The sequence below is a fragment of the Clarias gariepinus genome, chromosome 12 (genome assembly GCF_024256425.1).
Source record: "Clarias gariepinus isolate MV-2021 ecotype Netherlands chromosome 12, CGAR_prim_01v2, whole genome shotgun sequence".
Classification (NCBI taxonomy): domain Eukaryota; kingdom Metazoa; phylum Chordata; class Actinopteri; order Siluriformes; family Clariidae; genus Clarias; species Clarias gariepinus.
This window is the reverse complement of record NC_071111.1, coordinates 4,164,059-4,180,000: the sequence shown is the minus strand read 5'-3', so window position 1 is coordinate 4,180,000 and position 15,942 is coordinate 4,164,059. Positions and strand designations below refer to the sequence as shown.

The 15,942-nt window shown below is 42.3% G+C and overlaps 1 protein-coding gene across 1 annotated transcript in view; it reads left to right on the top strand.

Moving 5' to 3' along the window:
* The window catches only part of pawr (PRKC, apoptosis, WT1, regulator), a 37,677-nt gene that overhangs the window by 17,677 nt on the left and 4,058 nt on the right, over positions 1-15,942 (top strand). The window contains exons 2-4 of the mRNA XM_053508603.1: positions 4,476-4,598; positions 8,850-8,881; positions 13,828-13,918. Of these exons, the coding sequence (XP_053364578.1) occupies positions 4,476-4,598; positions 8,850-8,881; positions 13,828-13,918 (246 nt within the window). The remainder of the gene's footprint in view (positions 1-4,475; positions 4,599-8,849; positions 8,882-13,827; positions 13,919-15,942) is intronic.

The window sequence follows — 15,942 nt, the reverse complement described above, 5'->3', positions numbered from 1 at the left end:
CTCACCGTTCCTCCTGCCCTCACCGTTCCTCCTGCCCCCACCGTTCCTCCTGCCCCCACCGTTCCCCCAGCTCCCACCGTTCCCCCAGCTCCCACCGTTCCCCCAGCTCCCAATGTTCCTCCTGCCCTCACCGTTCCCCCAGCCCTCACCGTTCCCCCAGCCCTCACCGTTCCCCCAGCCCTCACCGTTCCCCCAGCCCTCACCGTTCCCCCAGCCCTGACCGTTCCTCCAGCCCTGACCGTTCCTCCTGCCCTCACCGTTCCCCCAGCCCTCACCGTTCCCCCAGCCCTCACCGTTCCCCCAGCCCTCACCGTTCCCCCAGCCCTCACCGTTCCCCCAGCTCCCACCGTTCCCCCAGCCCTGACCGTTCCCCCAGCCCTCACCGCAGTCCTCCAGCTCTTGGTATTGACTCGAAGATTAAAATATTACTTTTCAAATTCCTTTTGCCTGGTCAGTGTGTGTTGAATGATTAAACTTGGTCAGACTACCAGAGTGTGACTGCGGTGATTAACACACACACACACACACACACACACACACACACACACACACACACACACACACACACACACACACACACTTCGTCCCTGTGCTAGGTTGTATAATTCATCATGTTAATGTATTTCTAGTGTTGCCAGTCTTTGATTAATTCACACACTCATTAAATTCCGGACACACATCAGGAGGATTTCACAGCGCATCTTATCTGTTGTTATAAATAATGCCAGTTTATTATAATAATAATAATAATAATAATAGTTTAATTTGATGAAATCCGTTTTGTTAAGATATTTTCTCCTGTAAAATGCAGATATTTTTCCTTAGCGTACATTGTCGGTGTCTTGGTGTGTGTGTGTGTGTGTGTGTGTGTGTGTGTGTGTGTGTGTGTGTGTGTGGGTGTGTGTGATCAGCCTATCAGTCGGGTCTGTTTGGTGAGTCGTGTCCTGTTTACACAGAGAGAAGTCTCCCGAGCTTAACGCTGACTTAAACACTCGCCTGTGACTGTGTAAACAGGAAGTACAAAGAATGTGAGGTCAGCGTTTTTTCCCTGCTCACTCCTCCCACCGTCTCCGTCTCCGCTTTTGTCTTTATATGGACGTATATAAATCTTATCGGCCGTGTTTAATGTATTGCTTGCTAATTCTTTTGTTCCTGTGGGCGTGGCCTGGATATTAACATAATTTATGGATGATATTTTCTACTTGATGCAGAGTGGAGCTGTAGTGCATCACTGTGATGAGGAGAGTTCACGTCCTCCTAATCGTTCACGTCCTCCTAATCGTTCACGTCCTCCCAATCGTTTGCGTCCTCCCAATCGTTTACGTCCTCCCAATCGTTCGCGTCCTCCCAATCGTTCGCGTCCTCCCAATCGTTCGCGTCCTCCCAATCGTTCGCGTCCTCCCAATCGTTCGCGTCCTCCCAATCGCTCGCGTCCTCCCAATCGCTCGCGTCCTCCCAATCGCTCGCGTCCTCGTAATCGCTCACGTCCTCCCAATCGCTCACGTCCTCGTAATCGCTCACGTCCTCCCAATCGCTCACGTCCTCCTTTGTCCTCCGACCCGAGCCGAGCGATTCGTCAGGAGAAATTCAAACCGTCCACTCGGGTGGATTTGTCGTCGTTTGCATCATCATGTGACCAGTCTCACTTTTCACTTCTGGTTCTGCTCGTCCGTTACTTCACTAAGTTCCTGGATCTTTTGTCCACAAAGTCCATTCATGTTTTCTTCTTGATCGTTTTTTTCAATTTTCCACTATCTCACCTGTCCCCTAGTTGTCTCATCCACTAAGTCCTATGTCTCCTACTTTTTAGTGTTCCTTAGTTACTGAGTTTATTAACTTCCTTGTTCCCTAGATGTCTTTTCCCCTCACTTTCATGGCCTGTAGATTCTAGTGTTTCATAGCCTCATTTTTTCAGTGTTCCCCATGTTCCCTAGTTCCTGATATCCCTTAGTTATCTTGTGCACTGTTTCTCCTGCTTCCTAAATATCTTGTTCCTAATATTCATTAGTTTCGATCTTGACTATTTCCCTTTTATCTAACTTGTATTGTTCAGTAATTTCCTCGTATCCTAGATATCTTATCCACTAATTCACATAATTTACTTCCCCAGTTCCTGGCGCTCCATAGATATGATGGTCACTCATTTCCTTCTTCCCTGGATATCTTATCCACTCGTTCCCTTGTTCCCTAGTTCTAAGCGTTTTCACTAGTTCTTCTGGTCTGGGTCAGTAATGTTCTTATGTCTTCTTCATGATGTTCACTAACTTTCTAGTGTCTCTAGTTTCTAGTATTTCTCGTCCCCTCACCCCTCTTTTCTCATGTGGTTTTCTTGTAACCCATGTGGACGCACTTCCTCGTCCTGTAGTCTCTATTAAAATGTTTTGTTTCCTTTTGTCTGTGGTTTTATTCCTTGAGTTCGAGTGTCCCTTCAGTTTCTCCCTAGTTTGCTTGAGCATCTCAGTTGCCAGTGTTTCCCGGGTCCAGGTTTCCCAGCTCTCCCCTGGACTCCAGTCCTCCCATGGTCCCAGTATTCCCCTGTTTCGAAGTTGTCTTGTCTCCCTTCCTCCCAGTGCTCCCTCTCTTCTCTGCATGACACTCGCCTTCTTCCTCCTTCTCAGGTTTCCTGCCCACAATGTTCCCTCGTTCCCTTATTTCCCCTCTGCCCTAGTTTCATCCTCCTCTGGTTTCTGATGCGCTCTCTCTCTCTCTCTCTCTCTCTCTCTCTCTCTCTCTCTCTCTCTCTCGTATGTCCTTTGTCCCCAAGTCACCTGTTCACAGAGTGTTAGTTAAGCATGAGTGGAGCTTCAGTTCTGGTTCAGGACAGTTTCAGGACGGAGCCCGTGGTTGCTTGCGAGTGACTTTTAATAATCACAATGTCTTAATGTCTGATCTTCTCTTCCATTAATATTGATTGTTTTAGTAAAATGTATTAATAAAAGTGTGTAATGATGAACACTCTGTGCTCTTACAGCGATTTGCCCTTAAAAGGAGGAGTGTGTAGGACGAGGGTTTAATAACAGACCTGCTCTGAAAATGATGACCAATGAAAACCCTGTGTGTGTGTGTGTGTGTGTGTGTGTGTGTGTGTGTGTGTGTGTGTGTGTGTGTGTGTGTGTGTGTGTGTTAGATTCCATCTGTATCTGTTTATCTCTTTGTTGTTGTTGTAATACTTATTGTAATGTTGTCTCTCTTTAAATATTATTTTTCTTTATTAAATTAACTTACTCATTTATCCTTGATTGTTTCCCCTTATTTTTAATTGATCATAAATTAGCTTAAAATAAATCTAATAAAGATAATTAAAAAGCACATCAAAGACATGACATATTGTAAAGTATTACATAACGTAAAAGACTACTTATAATCTTAAGTAACTCTAGTAACCTCAGCTGTTACATTATGCACCTGCTAGTATGTTACGTCATCATGTCTTTGCACTGAGCGTCATCAGAGTAGCATGAATTAAAACACACACACCATGTTATTTATTACAGTGTGCACGATGCACTATCATGTCAGACCACAAGATGGCAGCATGAGAGTGTAAACTCCCGAACCAGTGCCTGGACCCTGTCCAGTGTCCCCCACTTTACGGCTTTATCTATTATTTTCAGGTTCTTTGTTCCCTGGTGCTCGCTGCAATAGATCCGTTGCTCTGTCTGCCTTTATGATCTTCCTCAGGTTTCAGGTCTTTGTGTTGACTTAAAGCTCTGAAGTGAGCAGTTGATGGTTGAAGGCAGATCTGTAGTTTTTCTGCCAAGTGAAAAGTCCACTATCTGAAATCTGTAACCGTAAAATTATTGCTCGTGAATGTTCTGCAGTGTTTCCGGTGACCAGCAGGGGGCAGTGTGATTCCCGAGAAGGACTTTAAGGATTTGTATTAATCATGGAGATGAAGTGAAAAAAAAAGTGGATTTGCACATAAATGTTAGTGATTTTTTAAATTCATTTTATTTGTCACATACACAGTCATACACAGTGCGATATGCAGTGAAATGCTTATACGACCGCCAGTGACCTTAAAATAACAGCTTATAGAAATATGAATAAAAAAGAAATACAATAGAAAATAAATTTAGCTAGGATAAAATAAACATGTTCTGTACAATATAGAAAATATAGAAATTCTAGTGTGAATAAAAAATGTGACAGAATCTGAAATAGAATTTTATGGGGGTTTGCAAATATGCATGAAAGTTATTAAAGTGACTTGTGTGCAATGATCCAAGAAATGAAATATAAATATGTAAGTGTGCATGAATGTGCAGGTGTCCATGAGTGTCCATGAGTGTCCAGGATGAGTGCAAAGGGACAATGTCATAATTGTGCATGTTTAAAAATGTTTTAGTCCTGTGTGGTGGTGGTGTGCCTGAGAGACCGTATCGCCTCTTCAGTCTCTCTGTAGTGGCCTTCAGGGAGCAGACCCTTGTGAAGTTAATGTGTGTGTGTGTGTGTGTGTGTGTGTGTGTACGCAGAGTTTGGACGAACTTGATGATGATGATGGAGATAAGGAGAGGAAGAACGAGGCGGAGATCACTCAGCACAACACTGTGCAGAACGAGTCCATGACCTCTGACCCCGGAGCAGGACACCCACAGGTGTGTGTGTGTGTGTGTGTGTTGATAGAGAGATTTTCTGTTCCTGTTCTGCTTCATGTGGTTCTGTTTAAGCAGCTTTATATTTCTCCTTTTATTCTGCCATATAAGGAAAGCACACACTGCTGAACATTCCACAGCATCTTTCACCCTGCTCTGTGTGTGTGTGTGTGTGAGTGTGTGTGTGTGTGTGTGTGTGTGTGTTTGAGTATGTGAGTGTGCCTGTGTAGAAGTGTGTATCTGTGTATGTGTTTGATGTCTTTGCCACCTCGCTGCGCCCATTTGCATTTTTAATTAGCACCTTTTCACTCTTAGATTGACCAAGCTGTGAGGAGTTTCACACACACACACACACACACACACACACACACACACACACACACACACGCCTTCCTTTTTTATTTATTTTTTATGTTATCCCTTACATGTAGTAACATAATTTTATACCGATCTTCATATTTTATTTTCTACACAAATATAAATTAAAGGCAATAAACAATGTACATCTGATTTATGTTCTGTTCAGGATTATCAGGAGATTACAGCGATTATCTAATTTGGATCAAGCAGTTTTGTGTTGAGTATAGAGGAGTATTGTTACTATAATAGAGCAGTAATGCTACCAGGATAGTGATTAGCAGGAATGTCCGGAGTTAATATTAATTAAAAAAAAAATTCCATGTAGAGCGACATTGTTACGAGTATAGAACAGTTTTGTTACCAGTATAGATGGCTATTGTTTGCCATATAGAACCGTATTGTTAATAGTATAAAGTGGTATAGGTCGCTGCAGGGGGATTGGTGGGGAGGTCAATTAAGGGATTGATGGGGAGGTCGCTGTAGGAGGATTAATAGGGAGGGTCGCTGTAAGGAGATTGATGGGGAGGTCGCTGCAGGGGGATTGATAGGGAGGTCAATTGAAGGATTGAAGGGGATTGATGGGGAGGTCGCTGTAGGAGGATTGATGGGGAGGTCGCTGTAGGGGGATTGGTGGGGAGGTCGCTGTAGGGGGATTGGTGGGGAGGTCACTGCAGGTGGACAGGTGGAGCAGTGGCTGCAGCGGGGTAAATGGGGGAGGTTTGCTGTAAGGGAATTGATGGGGAGGTCGCTGCAGGGGGATTAATGGGGAGGTCGCTCCAGGGGGATTGATGGGGAGGTCGCTGTAGGAGGATTAATAGGGAGGGTCGCTGTAAGGAGATTGATGGGGAGGTCGCTGCAGGGGGATTGATAGGGAGGTCAATTGAAGGATTGAAGGGGATTGATGGGGAGGTCGCTGTAGGAGGATTGATGGGGAGGGTCGCTGTAAGGGGATTGATGGGGAGGTCGCTGTAGGGGGATTGGTGGGGAGGTCACTGCAGGTGGACAGGTGGAGCAGTGGCTGCAGCGGGGTAAATGGGGGAGGTTTGCTGTAAGGGAATTGATGGGGAGGTCGCTGCAGGGGGATTAATGGGGAGGTCGCTCCAGGGGGATTGATGGGGAGGTCGCTGCAGGGAGATTGGTGGAGAGGTCGCTGTAGGGGGATTGGTGGAGAGGTCGCTGTAGGGGCATTGATGGAGAGGTCGCTGTAGGGGCATTGATGGGGAGATCGCTGTAGGGGGATTGATGGGGAGGTCGCTGTAGGGGGATTGGTGGGGAGGTCAATTGAAGGGGATTGATGGGGAGGGTCGCTGTAAGGGGATTGATGGGGACGGTCGCTGTAAGGGGAATGATGGTATGGTGGCCCCGAAGTGCAATACAAATTAACAAAACGGAAAACAAATTAAAAACCAAATAACAAAACCCAAAACCATTTTTTTTTGGAGACAGGGAGGTTTTTTTTTGGTTTTGTTATTTTGTTACCGGATTTGTTAATTTGGTTTTGAATTTGTTAATTTGTTTTTCCTTTTGTTAATTTATATTGCACTTCTGGCCAGTCCGATACAAACCGGAAAAGGTAGGTATAGATTGTGAATGAAATGCTTACCGCTAATTGGACAAGACATCTGTCACTCAAGATATACAGGAAGTACTGTAGTAGCGGTAGATTTGTGTGTGTATAAATGTGCAAACATTATTGTGGTTTCAAATATGGCGAACTTACGGTAGCCCTGAAGTCAGTTTTGTTAATTTTTTTGCACTTCACGGCCATCATAGTTTAAAGTGAAGCAGAACACACAAGAAACAAAGATAAAGAAACAAGTTCCTACTTCCTGTATATCTTGAGTGACAGATGTCTCTTCCAATCAGTGGTAAGCATTTCATTCATTAACTATACCTACCTTTTCCGGTTTGTATCGGACTGGCCGAGAAGTGCAATACAAATTAACAAAACGGAAAACAAATTAACAAATTCAAAACCAAATTAACAAATCCGGAAAACAAAATAACAAAACCAAAAACAAAACAACAAAACTTCCCCCCTCCAAAAAAAAAATAGTTTTACGTTTTGTTATTTGGTTTTGAATTTGTTTTCCGTTTTGTTAATTTGTATTGCACTTCTCACCAGTTAGATATTAGTTATTTTGTTTTCAGTTTTGTTCATTTGTTTTGTACTTCAGGGCCACCGTATGATGGGGACGGTCGCTGTAAGGGGATTGATGGGGACGGTCGCTGTAAGGGGATTGATGGGGACGGTCGCTGTAAGGGGATTGATGGGAAGGTTCACTGCAGGGGGATTGATGGGGAGGTCGCTGCAGGTGGACAGGTGGAGCAGTGGCTGCAGGGGGGTGAAAGGGGAGGTTTGCTGTAAGGGAATTAATGGGGACGTCGCTGCAGGGGGATTGATGTCGAGGTCGCTGCAAGGAGATTGATGTCGAGGTCGCTGCAAGGGGATTGATGTCGAGGTCGCTGCAAGGGGATTGATGGGTAGGTCGCTGCAGGGGGATTGATGTCGAGGTCGCTGCAAGGGGATTGATGGGGAGGTCGCTGCAGGGGGATTGATGTCGACGTCGCTGCAGGGGGATTGATGTCGACGTCGCTGCAGGGGGATTGATGTCGACGTCGCTGCAGGGGGATTGATGTCGACGTCGCTGCAGGGGGATTGATGTCGACGTCGCTGCAGGGGGATTGATGTCGACGTCGCTGCAGGGGGATTGATGTCGACGTCGCTGCAGGGGGATTGATGTCGACGTCGCTGCAGGGGGATCGATGTCGACGTCGCTGCAGGGGGATCGATGTCGACGTCGCTGCAGGGGGATCGATGGAGAGGTCGCTGCAGGGGGATCGATGGGGAGGTCGCTGCAGGGGGATCGATGGGGAGGTCGCTGTAGGGGGATCGATGGGGAGGTCGCTGTAGGGAGATCGATGGGGAGGTCGCTGCAGGGGAATTTAATGGGGAGGTTGCTGCAGGTGGACAGGTGGGAGCAGTGGCTGCAGGGGGGTGGATGGGGCGGTCCCTGCAGTAGGGATAGACTGATGCTTTTTTTAGTCAGGTTTTGGCCTTTTGAAGTTTGAAAGGTTTAACGATTTAACACGCCTATGAACAGGATTCATCTTTTTACCCAGTGCACATGTAATTTAGCGAGGATTAGACATGAATAATTCATCAGAACACAAACACGCACACTCGCTGAATTTAGAAGCTGCACACTCTTGATCTCACCTTACTTCACTGGCTTCAGTTTGAACTCAGCCTCAGACTCATTAAAATCTTTTACACTTAATTTACCTCCAGGTTGCACCGCATTTCACTCATCAGGCTTAAATATTACATCAAACATCTCCACCACATTTTGTTTATTATTTACAAACATTCAGTGCTAATGTAACACAACACGCATTGCCTTCTCTCATAATTTAATTTTTTAAATGTCATTTACATTTTAAAATGTCACAGTTTGTCCCCCCGCCCCATTTTGATTTAATGCAATAATAAAAGGGTACTTTATGTAAAATGGTAGCTTTAATGGCACACACATGCACGCACACACAAACCCACGCACACAAGCACAGGCATTTCTATTACAGAATTTTTAAGAGGAAAGAAATAGACAAGCAGAAATAAAAGGAAGAATAAAAAGTAAAAGAGGAAACAATTAACCAGGATAACAAGATAAATAGAAAGAGAAATGTAAATGTAGAAATATAAAAGGAAGAATCAAGAGAAATAATTAAGAGATTAAAGGACTATGAAAGAAATTAAAGAAAGAAATGTTCTTAGCCTTCAATCCCCCCCCCCCCCCACCCTTTCTGCAGGCTATGGGAAGAAAATCACTAAGACTTTTGTCAAACATTTACTCTATTTACCACTCTCTCTCTCTCCTTTTTTTTCTCTAGGACATAAGGTCGGTCAGTGGCCGTCATAAAAGGTATACACACACACACACACACACACACACACACACACACACACACACACACACACACACACACAGAGAGACACACACAATAAATTTCCAGAGCAACAACATGCCAGTTCTTGACGCAGGTGAAGAAGGTGAACTCTGGCAGATGGTTGTTCTGCAGTTAGCTCTGACCGAGCGTCCTGCAATAAAAAGCATTAAATAATGAAGCGGTGTAAAGTGCAGAAGTGCAGTCCATCATTCAGTCCATCATTCGGTCACGACGCGTTCATGCACTGCAGCAATGTGGCGGTTGCCCATAAGGCAGCCCTGTAAAGTCCCCAGTTCCCACTTTCACCAATATGGTTACGAATCGTGGCAAGTCGTACGGTAAGGTCTGGAGTAGAGGTATTTTATGACCTATAGGTCCAGTGTATGTTTCTACATAGCTGTGTCACATCATGGCTATATAATTCATCACTGTGAGGAGTTTTAAGCCCCAGGATCGCATCACTAGTAAGTTAATGTTAATATTTTGTTTCTGTAATATGTGTTGATAGCTGTGATACGTCTTTCATGTCAAACTCAGCACCATGTTAGTAAATTACTACATTTTATTAATACAAACCCGATTCCAAAAAAGTTGGGACACATTGTACAAATTGTGAATAAAAACAGAACGCAATGATGTGGAAGTTTCAAATTTAATATTTTATTCAGAATACAACATAGATGACACATCAAATGTTTAAACTGAGAAAATGTATTATTTTAAGGAAAAAATAAGTTGATTTTAAATTTCATGGCATCAACACATCTCAAAAAAGTTGGTCCATGTTCACCACCGTGTGGAATCCCCTCTTCTTTATATAACAGTCTGTAAACGTCTGGGGACTGAGGAGACAAGTTGCTCAAGTTTAGGAATAGAAATGTTGTCCCATTCTTGTCTAATACAGGCTTCTAGTTGTTCAACTGACTTGGGTCTTCTTTGTTGCATCTTCCTCTTTATGATGAGCCAAATGCTTTCTATGGGTAAAAGATCAGGACTGCAGCCTGGCCATTTCAGTACCCGGATCCTTCTCCTATGCAGATATGATGTTGTCATCGATGCAGTATGTGGTCTGGCATTGTCATGTTGGAAAACGCAAGGTCTTCACTGAAAGAGACGACGTCTGGATTTGAGCACAAGTTGTTCAAGAACCTAAATATACCTTTCAGCATTAATGGTGCCTTTCCAGATGTGTAAGCTGCCCATTCCACACGCACTCATGCAACCCCATACCAACAGAGATGCAGGCTTCTGAACTGAGCGGTGATGATAACTTGGGTTGTCCTTGTCCTCTTTAGTCCGGATGACATGGCGTCCCAGTTTCCCAAAAAGAACTTCAAATTTTGATTCGTCTGACCACAGAACAGTTTTCCACTTTGCCACAGTCCATTTTAAATGAGCCTTGGACCAGAGAAAACGCCTGCACTTCTGGATCATGTTTAGAGATGGCTTCTCTTTTGACCTGCAGAGTTTTAGCCGGCAACGGCGAATGGTGCGCTGGATTGTGTTCACCGACAATGTTTTCTGGAAGTATTCCTGAGTTGATCAGGGGCATCCAGTATGTTCTTCCGGCCTTGACCCTTACGCGCAGAGATTTTTTTATAATTATTTTTTTTTGGTGTCGTTTTGTCTTATCATTTGTTTTCTGTTCTGGAAGCTCTGTCACTAAAACAAATTCCTTGTACGTGTAAGCGTACTTGGCAATAAAACTCTTGTGGAAAGTGTAGCTCTCATGAAATCCAAAATGAGCCAATATTTGCCATGATATTTCAAAATGTCTCACTTTCAACATTTGATATGTTATCTATACTCTATTCTAAATAAAATATTGAAATTTGAAACTTCCCCTTTCATTGCATTCTGTTTTATTCACAATTTGTACAGTGTCCCAACTTTATTGAAATCAGGTGTGTATATGAGCTCTTCCGGGGAAAAAGTCCAGCTGCTGTCTATAAAACGAGAACAGGTCCGATTTGGTGGCCTGCGATTTTTCACAACTAAAGTCACCTTTGAAAAGGAAGTGATATCAGACCATCAGTTAGATTTGGAAAGATACGAAAAGGCAGCTGATGGTGATTTCAACAAAGGATTTTCTTGCCTTTTTTCAATAAACATCTTCACTTTTCATATTAAACGGCTGGATACTTCCTGGACAGACCTCGTATACGTCTATATAATCCCACCTGTAGCACAGTGCCGCTTATCTCAGGTCTCCAGAGACCCTCCCACCATGTCATTTTGCTACCAAATCACATGTCTTTATGTAGCGTTTTGTATTTCACCTTAGCTCTGGCTTTAGCGCTTTGTTGCTAAGCTGAAGCTAATAACATCAGATCGTTTTAGAGCCACGGCTAGCCACGATTTTTGGCTACTGTGAACGTTAACGATTAATTATTTGCCACCTTTACACTACACATCTGACTTCATAAAAGTGCAAAATATTAGTGATCAGCTCATGGAATATCAGACCGGATCAGACAGTTCTCCTATGTTTTGTTTAGTGCTGTTTACACTCATCCTTCAGAAAAGTGAGAGGTATCTGAAAACATGTACTTTGTAATTGTACTTAAGTACATATTTCATATGTTTGTATTTTACTTACATAGTTTTATTGGAGGATACTTTTTACTTTTACTCTGCTCCCAAGTAGAGCAAATATTTGTACTTTTACTTCACTACTTTTCCGCATGACGTGGTGTTACCTAACCATGTTGGTGTGTAGTATTTAAAGGATCTGCCAGAGTCACATGCTGACTGTTACCTGCCATTCTTTCTGTACTTAAGTAAATGGAGGACTTCTACTTATACTTGCTCTAAGACTACAAGGGAAGCTCCGCTTCCTCTACTATGTCAGAAAATAAATGCTCATATATGCACTGTCGTATTTATATAGGTTTTAATAAAAGTGCGCTACAACGCGTTCAACTTCATGACTAGCTCGTTCACAACCAGTTATTAATTGTAGATTGTTTGACGCGATTTTCTTGTTATACATTTCCGTGCAGCAAAGCGCGTTAAACCCTCCTGAAGCCCAACTTCACTGGAGCTCTATGGTGAAGCGTAGATGAGCTTCTTACTGTAGAAAAGCTGGACGGTAATTAGATAAATGCACCAAAATCGTCACTTCCAGGAGTGAATGGAGCAGTGGGCGGGCCAGGACGCTGGGCTGCTGCATGATGATTGGAGGAGCTGTTTAAAGGGCGGAACCCCTTTTTTGATTGACAGCATGTCCTAAGTATACATCAGCGCTACAGAGATTCGAGTTCAGTCCCATGCGAAAGTGCAGGTAAAGTGGTATGAAGAACTGCTGCACTCTGTATTGTTTGCTGGTAATATAAACCATTTTTGTTTGTACAAATCATTCTTTAAATAATAAAAAAACATATTATAGCGTTCTTGACTTTGCTTCTTGTTTCAGCATTGTAAAGTTAGTTCGTTCGTATAATTAAAGTAGCTCGTTGAAGGGAAAACTAGCCAGCTAGCAAGCTGTGCATAATAGCAGACGCAGACGGTGCTAATATTGTTGACCTGCTTTTGGCAAAACCATTTCGTAGTCTTCATTACGAGGAGAGACTCAGAATTAAACGGCAGGGCAGACCAATGCTCAAGGTTGATCTGGTGCAAAAATCAGGAAAAAATAACAGATGTTTTTAGCTCTCCTGGTATGATGAGGTGAACTGGCTGACTAGAAGTGCTGTGACAGAAAATGTACTGTTGGCCTCCTGACGAAACCTTCTCAGGGAATGGGATGTGTTTGGTCAAACCTGGGTAACGAACTAGTTTCTCACATTCGCGGCACGTTTACATCAAACTCAACAATCATCTTTGTTATGAATTCTATACCATGCACATTATTACTAAGTGTCTTAGAACTGCACTCAATCATTTGTTGTTTATTATATAAATGACCAGAATCTCCATTAAATGCCATTTCCTTTTATTTTTATTATTATTAATACACACTAGATAAGAAATTTCATGCTGGAAGAAGCATTTTCACAGCACACCGTGCTAGAACGTCTTAGCACCTTCATTTCCTTTGTTTTAATAAAAAAGCGATTCTCCCTGGATAAAATCGAACCCTAGCTTGTGATAGGAGATGAAGCTCGGTGATGGATAGTCCCCTCTTAGCCCATACACTGAGGATTGTGGGTAAACTAATGTGCGAGGCAGATGCAGTTCCTCGCCCCATTTGTGTAAAGTCAAACATCGATGCGGGTTAAATCACACCAAGCACAAGCGATGTGTGTGTGTGATGAGGAACCTGACACACAGTGTGTGCTGCAGATTGAGTGTAAAGGCGCTTTGGGAGAAGACGAGCAGATGTCCAATCGGTGAGGTTATGTCCAGGGTGTATGAGGGACGCTTGGAGACAGACAGAGACCTGTTTGAAATGCTAAACTCCTCCTGGGTGCTGATCTTAAATCTACAACAAAATCTTTGTTGTTTTTTTTATTGTTTAAAACAAACACTCACTAAAAACTGATTTGTGGGCGGGGCTATGATATGTTGCAGCATCTAAGGTTGTTAATCTTCATGGATGGAGGTCATGGCTTCAGCCTCTTACAGTACAACGTTATTACAGGTTAATGTTGAACAGATGACAGATATATAGTAATATGAGCCGATACATGTACGAGTTCATATGTGAGCATGGGAGTAGGCGCTAACTGGGCTTTAATGGGGCGTGGTTAAAAGTCAGTAACAATGTGGGCGGGTCTTTACATTCACACACACGCTTGTATTTCCACAAAGTCTGTTATTCAGCTGAGTAATATATGCTACTTAAGTGAGGTTAAGACACACCCACTCCCCTTATGCAAGACACAGCCATGAAATATATTAAATATTGGGAAAAATTTAATTAAAGACCTGTAGGCAATACTGCAATATGTGTCTGTGTGTGTTTGTGTGTGTGTTATAGTGAAGATGACTTAGTAGGAAACAGACATCGTCAGGTTCAAGCTCGTCACAGCAACACAGGACTGGAGAGGAGGATTGAGGAGCTGGAGAAGGTACTGATGAAACTTCATATCCATCGCATCCATGTTTGAATTTGATCTATTATTGGTATTTAAATTAGGAATGTTTCCATAGTGTTTAATCTGCACTAGCTGTTAAACTGTACCAGGCTTTTAATTTGTCCAAAATGATTGATCTGTACCTAAATCATTTAAATGTGTAAAATCATTTAAATAATCTAAAATGTGCATAGTACGTAATCCATTACCTTGTGTTTGATCTTTTCATGGTGTTTGTATGGATCCTTGCCAGGTGTTTTATCTGCTTCAGTCACTTTAGCATTCCGGGTTGTCCTACATCCGTGTGTGGTGTTTGATTTATTTTATGATGTTTGATCTGGTGTTTAATTTTAGTCGGATTTGGATTTTGTAGATTTGTACCTGTTGTTGGATCTGCCCATGGTGTTTAATCAGTGGTGTTTGTTCCGTACCTGGTATTTAATCTGTTAATGGTCCCTGTATTTAGTACTTAAGCTGTCCACAGCATTTGAAATGACCAAGACATTTAATCTGTCATGGTATTTAATTTATCCATGATGTTTAATGTCTGTGGTGTTGGAGCTGTCCCTGGTATTTAATCTGTTAATGGCCCTTGATCACTCCATGGTGTGTCACCTGTCCTTGGAATTTAATCTATGCATGGCTTTTAATCTGTTCCTGGTGTTCAATCTGTTTGTGGCATCTGATCTATCTAACGTGTTTAATTTATCCCTGGTGTTTAATGTATGAATAGCTTTTGATCTGACTATGGTATTTTAATTAGTCTCTGCTATTTAATCCATCCAATGTTTGATCTGTCCAGAGAATATGGCTTGTCTGTGGTGTTTAATCAATACCCATCTTTTAATCTGTGTGTTATGTTCATGCTCTCTGCCATTTAATCTGTTTATGGTGTTTAATCTGTAGCATTTGATCTATATATTTTGTTTGATCTATCAGACTAAATTAATAGATTCAGTGCTACAGATTAAATACGTTATGGGTAACGTTTGACCTGTCCATGGTGTTTGATTAGTCTGTGGTATTCAATCTATTCATGATGGTTGATCTGTTCATGGCATGTGTCTGTGGTGTTAAATATGCATTTTGATGTGTGTGTGGTGTTTAATCTGTTTGTGCCATTTAATCTGTTCATAGTATTTAATCCATTCGTGAAGTTAAATCTGCCCAAGGTGTTCAATCTGTTTGTGGCATTCAATCTGTCCATAGTGTTTGATCTATTATTGGTATTTAAATTAGGAATGTTTTTTTTTTACCTGTCCATAGTGTTTAATCTGCACATGCTGTTAAACTGTACCAGGCTTTTAATTTGTCCAAAGTGATTGATCTGTACCAGGTATCTAAAATGTGCATGGTACTTAATCCATCACCTCGTGTTTGATCTTTCCATGGTGTTTGTATGGATCCTTGCCAGGTGTTTTATCTGCTTCAGTCACTTCAGCTTTCCTGGTTGTCCTACATGTAATATTTTAAATGAGGCCTTTAGTGCAATGAAATCTCCATGCCATGCGTACACGGTGTTTGATCTTACTCATTGTTGCCATGGTTACTTTGTATCAGGAGCATTTCTGTAACAGGGTTTATGTTTTTGATCAGATGGACATCTTTACTGTACTGTACACCTCTTTCTGTAAATAAGGTAACGAACAATTGCTGAAAAGTGGAGGAAAAAGAGAGAATTCTGTAAATATAATAAAATATGTTTCTAGCTTTTCCTTTTTACTAAAATAAAATCAATATGATGCTTTAAAACTGAAAGAGAAACAAATGATCTCCCACAATTACTGAAACAGTGAGTAGGTAATTATAGCTGTACGTCACTGTAATTATAATGGTACATAACAATGTGTGTGTATTTAATTATGATGTTATTAATAACTTTAATGTGATACTGAACATAAATAATGATAAGGATCTCCCCTCCCCCCTTTAAACACACTGTGACATTTGGAACTGCAGCTTGCATGTGGTTTAGACGAGGGAAAGGTCTGAGGGAAAGGTCAGAAGTGGAGGAAGAC